Genomic DNA, 12217 nt, shown 5'->3' with positions numbered 1-12217 from the left:
CTGCCTTTATTTTCATTTCAGCTTTACTGTAAGAATGTTGTTAAATCGTAATCGCCTTTGCATTGGTTATTGCTCGAGTGAGTCATTATCAATTCAGCTCTTTGAACATGTTGGGTTGTGTCTTGACTCTGCAATATTTTGATAAATAGTTTATACCCAGCCGGGCCCGAAGTCGAAAAAAATATTGGAATTATCGTTTAATGCTACTGCTTAGCTGCTCCCCTTTTTAATCCTCTGGCCGCAGTCAGATTGTGTGCGTGCCTGTGCGCGTGCGGGCAGATGGTTTTTGAATCCTCTGAAAAGGAAAGGAGAAAAGGGGTAACACAGAATGGCAATGATCTCAACGACAGATGTTATAGTCTTGATATTTTATTTGTAGAATTGATTGTATATGACATTGAACTCTGCAAAATGTCATTTTGATTAAAAAAGAGGTAATAATTGCTGGAAGTGAACACAATTCACAGCATACAGTGATACCTCAGTTTTCATTAAAGGGGAACATTATCACCAGACCTATGTAAGCGTCAATATATACCTTGATGTTGCAGAAAAAAGACCATATATTTTTTTAACCGATTTCCGAACTCTAAATGGGTGAATTTTGGTGAATTAAACGCCTTTCTATTATTCGCTCTGTGACGTCACATCGGGAAGCAATCCGCCATTTTCTCAAACACATTACAAACACCGAGTCAAATCAGCTCTGTTATTTTCCGTTTTTTCGACTGTTTTCCATACCTTGGAGACATCATGCCTCGTCGGTGTGTTGTCGGAGGGTGTAACAACACGAACAGGGACGGATTCAAGTTGCACCAGTGGCCCAAAGATGCGAAAGTGGCAAGAAATTGGACGTTTGTTCCGCACACTTTACCGACGAAAGCTATGCTACGACAGAGATGGCAAGAATGTGTGGATATCCTGCGACACTCAAAGCAGATGCATTTCCAACGATAAAGTCAAAGAAATCTGCCGCCAGACCCCCAGGAAAAGAGAGCGGATGAGGGTATGTCTACAGAATATATTAATTGATGAAAACTGGGCTGTCTGTGTATAAGTAACTTACTTTTTGAGCACATGCAACATGTAAATTTGGGATTAATTCAATAAGGGAAAAAGCTTTGATTTGTATTTATTGCTTCATTGCTAATTTATTAGATCCAGAACACATGTATTGCCCGGAACTTCAAAAATATATAAACATTGTTTCCGGAAGACTGCTCAAATAGAGTACACATGAGAGTGGTGGTGTGTGGGTGTGTGGCGGCAAACAGGCAAAAAAGTGTAAGCGGCGGCTCAAAGAAAAACAACAGTGTGGGGGTAAGAGAGTAAGGACACAAAGACGACGAGAGAAACCGTCAAAAGTTTTGCAATTATTGTGGTGGTGAAATGTTTTCACTGTCGAACGGAGCTGGCATTTCACAATGCAGTACATTACCGTACACAATTTATTCGGTACTTTGGAGGCAGAGTCTTGGTAGGGCTGGGCCGCATCATGAAAAAATTCCAATCTTCTCAAATGTCTTAATATCTGTTTTTTTCAACACAAAACACTGTATTTTTCGGACTATAAGGCGCCCTTAAAATCCTTTCATTTTCTCAAAACTCGACAGTGCGCCTTATAGCCCGGTGCATCTAATGTACGGAATCATTCTGGTTTTGCTTACCGACCTCGAAGCAATTTTATTTAGTACATGCTGTAATGATAAGTGTGACCAGTAGATAGTAGTCACACATCAGACATACGTGTAGACTGCAATATGATGCCAGTAAACAACACCAAAACTTTAAATGTTCCATTGAAAATAAAGAACATTACACACGGCACTCAAAAATCTGTCAAAATGTTTTAGTATGACTTTGAAGCTGCACCGTTTGATGGATTGTCGACGCATTGCGACTACCGTAGTCAGAGATACAAGTATTACTATGGTGTGTGTATAAGGACCGCAAAATGGCACCCATTTAGCAGACATATTATCTGGCGTTTTGTTTCACAATGTTATGCAAAACCAACTTTTCTTCTGCTGGTGTGTATTTGAGATCTGCATAAGTCGTGAAAATTTGCGCACGTCCTTCACTGTAGTCCGACGCCGTAGTCAATATGCTTCTTCCTTTTCACTATCTTCTTGTTATGGTGCATTCACCCTCTGCTGTTGCCATTTCTAATATAAAGTAGCGTAAAGTTGTAACTAGAGATGTCGATAAATGCTTTAAAATGTAATATCGGAAATTATCGGTATCGGTTTCAAAAAGTAAAATTTATGACTTTTTAAAACGCCGCTGTACGGAGTGGTACACGGACTTAAGGAGAAGTACAGAGCAGTTGCGTTTCCTAGTCATACTTGCCAACCCTCCCGATTTTCCCGGGAGACTCCCGAATTTCAGTGCCCCTCCCGACAATCTCCCGGGGTAACCATTCTCCCGAATTTCTCCCGATTTCCACCCAGACAACAATATTGGGGGCGTGCCTTAAAGGCACTGCATTTGCGTGCCGGCCCAATCACATAATATCTACGGCTTTTCACACACACAAGTGAATGCAACAGCCATACAGGTCACACTGAGGGTGGCCGTATAAACAACTTTAACACTGTTACAAATATGCGCCACACTGTGAATCCACACCAAACAAGAATGACAAACACATTTCGGGAGAACATCCGCACCGTAACACAACATAAACACAACAGAACAAATACCCAGAAACCCTTGCAGCACTAACTCTTCCGGGACGCTACAATATACACCCCCCGCTACCCCCTATCCCCCCAACTCAACCCCGCCCACCTCAACCTCTTCATGCTCTCTCAGGGAGAGCATGTCCCAAATTCCAAGCTGCTGTTTTGAGGCATGTTAAAAAAAAATAATGCACTTTGTGACTTCAATAATAAATTCGGCAGTGCCATGTTGGCATTTTTTTCCAAAACTTGAGTTGATTTATTTTGGAAAACCTTGTTACATTGTTTAATGCATCACAACAAAATTAGGCATAATAATGTGTTAATTCCACAGCTGTATATGTCGGTATCGGTTGATATCGGAATCGGTAATTAAGAGTTGGACAATATCGGATATCGGCAAAAAAGCCATTATCGTACATCTCTAATGTTAACGCTAACGAGTTGTTTGTTCAAAAATCCATCCATCCATCCATCCATTTTCTACCGCTTATTCCCTTCGGGGTCGCGGGGGGCGCTGGTGCTTATCTCAGCAAAAATCACCAGGAATTTTCTGTCGGTTAAAAGTTAAACATTTTCTTTTTCGATGAATCTCCCAGCACTAACTGAATTTTGGGGGGAATAAATCTGAGATTTAATTTTCAGGTTTTTTTTTTCGTAGTATAATCATACAGACATCAAGACAGTATACGAAAACTGAAGCAAACATTTGGCAAAAATTGTCCGAAGCATACAAAATCGTTGTTACCACTCTACAGCAGAAACATTAAATGCTTCACTGAGTTGCCCTTCTTTTTTCATCTTGGTAATAGTAACATATTTTTTAAATCTTTCCACAGCCATCAAGGTGAAGTGTCAAGGCTCATGTGGGATCTCAACCAAAGTCACCGACACCTCCTGGACTGTGGAGGAACAGTACCTAAACAGCACGCTATCTGTTGCTGACAAAGGTAATTGTCAAGGTTTCTTTTGCGCTTCGGTTAGCTGTTATTGACCAGCTTCAATTTAATGATTGTAACTTTGAACTACAATATGGTTTAACTGCACAGTGTCCACACCTTGCAGATGATGTATGATCATTTATGTGGGCTTGTAGACAGGAATTCCCAACCACTGTGCCAAGAAATCATCAGAGCATGACAATCTCTTAGAGTTGGATCAATGTTATACTCTGACACCTTCATGTCTACTTTTAATAGATAGATAAATAATCATCTTGCGAAGAAGGTTTCTAAATTTCGTTTCTAGGGTTGCGGTTTTCTAGAAATGATTAAAAGCTACTAACAGTTACACTCAATTATAAAACCTTGATTGAGAATTACATTTATTTTCAAAATGTACAAACTTTCAATGGACGAACCCCCCAAAATAGTGACTATTTGTAATATTATTTTTTAAGTTTATTGGAAACTACTGCAAGTTCATAAACTTTGCATTGAGGTCAGAATAATTTTGAGTACAGACCAAGGTTCAGTTTGGGTAAATGACAGTGATTGTTTATGTCTAATATGTATAGGGTAATTTAAGATAGGGTAAGAAATAGATTATTTATCCCACAATGGGGAAATTCTACAGTTGCAGTGTAAAATTCACACACAGCACGAGCAGGAAAACATTAAACATTGACTTCAAAAGAAGTGGAATGGAAGCTAAATTCATTGTGTCGTGGCTCAGTTAAAATTGAGGTCAAATGCAGGGCCGTTGCTAGGAATTCTGGGCCCCCTGAAAGAGTATTGGTGTTGGCCCCTCTACCCTATTCATTGCCACCTTCAATGTTCTTGTTTTTCAGTGTTCTTGACGGTGCCTGGTGTAATACACCCAATTTGTTTCCTTCTTCACAATTAACCATTTAACAAGTCAGAGTATTTGTATGTTAATTATGTATTATTAGTTGTCTCTTAACTTTGTTGTATTTAAGCTATTCAAATTTCTCACTAATAACACACTTTACAAGACCACATTGAACACCTCATGATAAAGTAATTAATAAGTATGAGCATCTAACGAAGGTCATTATTCAGTTACTCGGTAATCATTATTATTAATAATAATGTTTAATAATTACTCAGTAATTGTTAATTACTGAGTACAACTTGAATGTGTCATAATACATACCAATGCAGTCTCTGATGGGCACATATTGGGGCACTGTCTGACAGTGATATGTGTCCAACACATAAGCACAGTCACACTGTTGCTCTACAACAGTGTTTTTCAACCACTGTGTGTGCCATGAGATACAGTTTGGTGTGCCGTGGGAGATTATCTAATATCACCTATTTGGGTTAAAAATATTTTTTGCAAACCAGTAATTATAGTCTGCAAATTATGTGTTGTTGTTGAGTGTCGGTGCTGTCTAGAGCTCAGCAGCGTAACCGTGTAATACTCTTCCATATCAGTAGGTGGCGGCCGATAGCTAATCGCTTTGTAGATGTTGGAAACAGCGGGAGGCAGTGTGCAGGTAAAAAGGTGTCTAATGCTTAAACCAAAAATAAACAAAAGGTGAGTGCCCCTAAGAAAAGGCATTGAAGCTTAGGGAAGGCTATGCAGAACGAAACTAAAACTGAACTGGCTACAAAGAAAGCAAAAACAGAATGCTGGACGACAGCAAAGACTTACTGTGGAGCAAAGACGGCGTCCACAATGTACATCCGAACACGACATGACAATCAACAATGTCCCCACAAAGAAGGATGAAAACAACCTAAATATTCTTGATTGCTAAAACAAAGTAGATGCGGGAAACATCGCTCAAAGGAAGACAAGAAAAGAGAAAAAGCCACCAAAATAGGAGCGCATGACATGAACTAAAACACTACACACAGGAAAACAGCAACAAACTCCCAAAAAATCAGGGTTTGATGTGACAGGTGGTGACATTACACCTACTTTGAGACAAAAGCTATATTGATGCATGGTTGGTTATGGTTTAAAGTCATATCCAACAATTCCGACGACGACTTTTTACTGTCAACTGAGTTTCGTTTTTTAATGATTTCTGCTGGTGGTGTGCCTCCGGATTTTTTCAACGCAAAAAAATGTGCCTTGGCTCAAAAAAGGTTGAAAAACACTACTCTACAACATAGATGTCAAACTCAAGGCCCGGGGGCCAAATCTGGCCCGCCACATTATTTTATGTGGCCCGTGAAAGCCTGGAAATAATATGCGTTAATAAACCGTTAATTTACCGTAAAATCAACTTTGGTACTGTTTTTTTTCCATATACAGGATCACACTAAAACATAAAAAAAAAAAAAAACGGTTAAAAAAAAACTGGCAGCTTGAATTTTACCACTAAAAACAGTGGTATTGTTTTTCCATTCCATTCCATTTATTAATTGTTTTTATATGCTGTAAAAAACCCACTGCTTTTACTTTAAAATTCTGGTGACTGAGCTGCCAGTTTTTAAAGTAAAATTTAAGTATGTTTTTTTCAGCTTATGTAAAAAAATATATTGTTAATGTATTATTTATATGTTAAATGCAGCCCTCTAAGGGAAACCATAACTGCGATGTGGCCCTCAATGAAAACGAGTTTGACACCCTTGCTCTACAATGAACTGGCGACTTTTTTTAATGAACTTGACTTGTCCAGAGTGTAGTGGGCCAGATGACAGTAAACATAGGCTCCAGAGTCCAGCCTGCGCTCCGTCAAAGGTAATAAAGACATTAAATGAATGAACAAGTAGGCTAATTGTTTTAGCCACTCCAATAGTTTTACTCTCACCATTCTTTGAAAAACAACTTAATGTCCTGGAGACCTACTCAGCTGCTTTTACTCCTGGCCTTCTTTTCAACTCTTTTTTTGGTGCCCTGACTTGTGCTAATTTCTTAACCCTGCTGGAATTGGTTTGCGCTCACTTAATTCCGATGAAAAAGAACCATGGAAATTATGAACAGTCGTGTGGGCCAATTTTCCGCCTAACTTTTCATGTTCATCTGTCCATTCATTTTCTACCGCTTGTCTTTCTCTGGGTAGCGGGGTTGCAGGAGTAGGTGTAGAGGAGTGGTCCACACCGGGTCTCGACTTTGAACAGCTAGCGCATCAGCTGTGGTCACCTAATAACGTCTCCACGCAGGAGGGGGGGCAGAGCAGAAAAGAGACAGGCAGATCAACTGGTCTAAAAAGGGGGGTCTATTTAAAGGCTAGAGTATACAAATTAGTTTTAAGATGGGACTTAAATGCTTCTACTGAGGTAGCATCTCTGATACTGTCATGATCCGTGGCCCGGATCATGTTTTTGTATTTTCTGTTAGTTTTGGACTCCTTTAGTTCCTGTTTGTGACACCTCTGAGTTTGGTTTGGTTGCCATGGCTGCTTATTGTTTTCACCTGCCTCTGGTGTTCGGGACGCTCACCTGTTTCTAATCAGAAGCATTATTTAAGCCTGCCTTTGCCGGTCAGTCGGCCTGGCGTCATTGTTTGCTTCATGCCTTGCCAGGCAAGTTTTGTTTGTTCATGCCACAGTTAGTGAGTTTTGCCTTGTCCATAGTCCATGCTAAGTGTTAGCTTCTGTTTCCTGCGCTAAGTTTTTGTGCTTTAGCTCCAAGTGCGATCAATACGTTGTGCCTTCGCCTTGTGTTCCTTTTTGTTTGTGCCTATTTGAGAGTTGAGAATTAAATCATTTTTACCTGCACGCCTTGTCTGGAGTGGTCTGTCTGCCCTCCTGGTAGAACGACCCCGCAGTAAGCTGCGAACACCACGCTGTGACAGTTACCGGTAAGGCATTCCAGAGTACTGGAGCCCAAATAGAAAACGGTCTATAGCCCGCAGATTTTTTTTGGGCTGTGGGAATCACTAGTAAGCCGGAGTTCTAAGAACGCAGATTTCTTGCCGGGACATATGGTACAATACAATCAGCAAGATAGGATGGAGTGAGACTGTTTAGTATTTTACGTAAGTAGTAAAACCTTAAAGTCACATCTTAAGTGCACAGGAAGCCAGTGCAGATTATTTTGGAATTTTGTGACATTAAAGTTGAACATTAATATAAATACTTCCATTATATAGATCAGTGTTTTTCAACCTTTTCTGAGCCGAGGCACATTTTTTTCATTGAAAAAATCCCAAGGCACACCACCAGCAGAAAAAATTAAACTCAGCACCCGATATTGACAGTAAAAAGTTGTTCTCGCAATTGTTGGATACAAATTCAAACCATAACCAACAATGCATCACTATAGCTCTTGTCTCAAAGTATGTGTACTGTCACGACCTGTCACATCACGCTGTGACTTATTTTGACTATTTTGGTATTTTCCTGTGTGTAGTGCTTTAGTTCTTGTCTGGCGCTCCTATTTTGTTGTTGATTGTCATGTCATGTAGAGATGTACTTTGTGGACGCCGTCTGCGCCACACGCTGTAAGTCTTTGCTGTCGTCCAGCATTCTGTTTGTGTTTACTTTGCAGCCAGTTCAGTTGTATTTTCGTTCTGCATAGCCATCCCTAAGCTTCAATGCCTTTTATTTATTTTTGGTTTAAGCATTAGATACCTTTTTACCTGCACGCTGCCTCCCGCTGTCGTCTGCATTCTGTGATCACGACAAATCATGTTCCTGACGTCTACAAAGCAATTAGCTACCTGCTGCCAACTACTGATATGGAAGAGTATTACGCAGCTACTCTGCCAAGCTCTTGAGAGCACAGACAATAATTACTGGTTTGCAAAGAATATTTTTAACCCAATTAGGTGAAATTACATAATTTCCCATGGCACACCAAACAATATCTCACGGTACACTAGTGTGCCACGGCATAGTGGTTGAAAAACACTGATATAGATCACATGATAACTAAGTGATACATTCACAAATAAGAAATACAATAAACAACAAATTGTCAACTTAAAAAAAAAGGAACTGCATTTGTAAATCAATGAGCCTAAGAGTGATAATACAACCCAATCAACCCCTCAGTACACGCCTCGCAGAGCATGGTATAAATAATTCATGGCACCGACTCTCTCTCTGGGCTCCTCCTTATCGCTGCTGTTTTTCCGTATCCCATTCTCAGTCTGAAAATGGCCTGCTGTGCCCTTAGGGTGAAAGCAACACGAGATCAGAAAGGTAACAAACTACGTCACTCATACCACTGCTATGAACTCCTTAACTCGCAAAACAAACAATGCACTCTATGGATGATGGGTAAAAAGTGATAATGCGTGTGAACACGTCTATATATTCCACTCTGCATCCTGTCACTATTATCACAATATGACTTTCAGGAAGCAACCATCTTCCTCCCACTGCAGCTGTACAATTGTATAGCTCGTTAGAGCAAGCTGAATTGATGGATGCTAATCAATGCTGGTCACAAAAAAACAATACCTGTGGCTTGTACCTTGCAGTTTGGTCATTGCTGACAGACGAGGCTACTGCTCACTGTTATTGTGTGTGACTGTTAGAGGAATTATTCCACCTTAGCAGAATGGAATGGTTGGATATGTCTTATTATCTTAAGGTTAGGGAAATCTCTGTTCTGTCGAGGCCAAATAGAATGATTCCACCCTGTGTTTGTATCTACGCACATACACACACATAGAATACTTCCTAGTTTCAATGATGAAAAGAGGTGCCAGGTACGAGATAGAGCAAAAAGTCATAGAATAAAATAACCTGGGAGGACTTTTGCCCTTTAATAGGCAAAGCCTGAATATGTCCACAGACAGTGCAAAGCCCCTCTAAGTTGTGTGTGTGTGTGTGTGTGTGTGTGTGTGTATATATATATATATATATATATATATATATATATATATATATATATATATATATATATATACACTAGGGATGTCCCGATCCAGGTTTTTGCACTTCCGATCCGATACCGATACTGGCCTATCCGAGCATGTATTAAAGTTTAAAGTTATTTAGCCTACTTAGTTGTCAGAATCATGTTGAAAAGGGTTTTAGTGCTCTTGATAACAACTAGCCAGCTGAATTAGGGGAGTTTGAATAATACACATTGGTTGGTAACAAGAAACTGACCTGTTTATTCAAGAATAAACACAAAATAGACAAAATTATACATGACAAACAGAAATGGCATCATTGAACTAGGGCTGGGCGATATGGCCTTTTTTTAATATTGCGATATTTTAAGGCCATATTGCGATACACAATATATATGTGGATATTTTGCCTTAGCCTTGAATGAACACTTGATGCATATAATCACAGCAGTATGATTATTCTATGTGTCTACATTAAGGCTGCAGCTAACGATTATTTTTCTATCGATTAATCTATAGATTATTTTTTCTATTAATCGGTTAATCTATAGATTATTTTTTCGATTAATGTATAGATTATTTTTCCTTTTACCGATTATTTTTTTTATTTAAAATGAAGATGAAAAAATAAATGTAGGCCAGTTTTTTCAAAAGGCATGGCTTTTATTTACAAAAAAAAAAGTATGGCCACTCAGTCAACATTGACAACAACATGACAAAATATTCTGTAACAATGTAAACATTTAACAAAATTAAAAGTAGCTTATTTGCTTTTAATGTGCAAATATAAAAGTAAACATCCAGTGCAAATCTTAATATTCTGCAATAGTATAAGCATTTCAAAAGTAAAAGTATTGCTCATTTTGCTTTAAAATGTGCAAAAATAAAGATAAACATCCAATTCAAAAAAGTGCAAAACGGAAATATTCTGTAACAACAGTGTAAACATTTCAACAAAAGTAAAAGTATTGCTTATTTGCTAAAATGTGCAAAAATAAAGATAAACATCCAATACAAAAAAGTGCAAAACGAAATATTCTGTAACAACAGTGTAAGCATTTCAACAAAAGTAAAACTTTTGCTTATTTTGCTTAATAACACAACAATGATAGTATGATTAAAGTGAAAGTTAATTGTTCGTTTGTACATAGTATACGTAATTGTTAATGTTGTAAAAGGTATTTGCACAACTAATTAACGTTAGCGTTAAAGAGGAGCGCGTCTTTGTAAACACTGAACAGGCACGCCAAACGCTCCTCTCAGAGCGAAACGGTGCTTTAGTTTATGAATTTACAACGCAGATACAAATGACACATTCATGTTTTTGTGTAATGATGACAACGTATACTCACGCGGACGATTGACTAGTTGATGGTGATGGCAAGAACGCTGCCGTTGTGCTGCTATGATAGGCCATTTCCGCTCGACACAGTGTGCATACAACAACATTATTAGCAGAGGTGGGTAGAGTAGCCAGAAATTGTACTCAAGTAAGAGTACTGTTACTTTAGAGATTTATTACTCAAGTAAAAGTAAGGAGTAGTCACTCAAATATTTACTTGAGTAAAAGTAAAAAGTATGTTGTGAAAAAACTACTCAAGTACTGAGTAACATACACACACATATCATATATATATATATATATATATATATATATATATGTGTGTGTGTATATATATACACACACACACACACACACACACATATATATATATATATATATATATATATATATATATATATATATATATATATATATATATATATATATATACATACATACATTGATATATACAGTATATCATTTATATTTATTTATTTTGCCGTTTTTGTTTACATGTTAAAGGTGTTTTAATAATTTTACATGCATGTTTAACATATAGATTCCTTTCTTTCATGAAGACAAGAATATAAGTTGGTGTATTACCTGATTCTGATGACTTGCATTGATTGTAATCAGGAAGCAGTGCTGGTAACGTCCACGTTTTCAAATGGAGGAGAAAAAAAGTTCCTCCTTTCTGTCTAATACCACATGAAAGTGGTTGTTATTTGGCATCTTATTTGTCCACCTTCCATATTCGTTTTTATACCCTTTACAAGAAATACATTGGCGGCAAACTCCGTAGCTTGCTAGCTTGTTTGCGCTGGCTTTCGGAGACTCTTATTTTGAAAGCGCAGGCGCGATGGAGCGGGACTTTTATTGTGAAGACAGGAACTGTGCAGTCAGTCTTTACGGTTGAAATAAAAAAAGGGTCTTTTTTCCTTCACACTTTTGATTGATTGATTGGAACTTTTATTAGTAGATTGCACAGTACAGTGCATATTCCGTACAATTGACCACTAAATGGTAACACCCGAAGTTAGCTCGGAGCCAGTCAGGTCATGTGACCCCTGGCTCTGTTTGATTGGTCCAACGTCACCAGTGACTGCATCTGATTGGTGGAACGAAGTGAAACGTCACCAGTAAGGCAGGCACTTTGAAGGTCTGTCTGACAGACCAAAACAAACAAAGCGTGCATTAACAGATCGATAAAAATTAGTAGCGAGTAGCGAGCTGAATGTAGATAAAAGTAGCGGAGTAAAAGTAGCGTTTCTTCTTAGGCCGTTTATTGAAATACTCCCACACTTTTGACGACTTTTGGCGTGCTTTTTTCCCCTCGCTCGCACCGCTCACATCGTCTGCTTTGCGCTCCGCCATGACGGTAGTGTGACGTGAATATGCGACGCGTCGACGAACAAAAACGTCCTCGACGTATTTACGTAACCGATGACGTCGACGCGTCGTTTCAGCCCTAGTCTACATTAAAACA

At 38.6% G+C, this 12217-nt stretch overlaps 1 protein-coding gene across 4 annotated transcripts in view; it reads left to right on the top strand.

Annotated features, from left to right (window-relative positions):
* The window catches only part of arrdc1b (arrestin domain containing 1b), a 108186-nt gene that overhangs the window by 54326 nt on the left and 41643 nt on the right, over nt 1-12217 (top strand). For all 4 annotated transcript variants that reach the window (XM_072915344.1, XM_061980842.2, XM_061980843.2 and 1 more), the window contains exon 2: nt 3521-3631. In XM_072915344.1, the coding sequence (XP_072771445.1) occupies nt 3521-3631 (111 nt within the window). The remainder of the gene's footprint in view (nt 1-3520; nt 3632-12217) is intronic.

The sequence above is a fragment of the Nerophis lumbriciformis genome, linkage group LG20 (genome assembly GCF_033978685.3).
Source record: "Nerophis lumbriciformis linkage group LG20, RoL_Nlum_v2.1, whole genome shotgun sequence".
NCBI classification, from domain to species: domain Eukaryota; kingdom Metazoa; phylum Chordata; class Actinopteri; order Syngnathiformes; family Syngnathidae; genus Nerophis; species Nerophis lumbriciformis.
The sequence above is the reverse complement of the archived record's forward strand: the minus strand, read 5'-3'. Positions and strand labels throughout refer to the sequence as shown.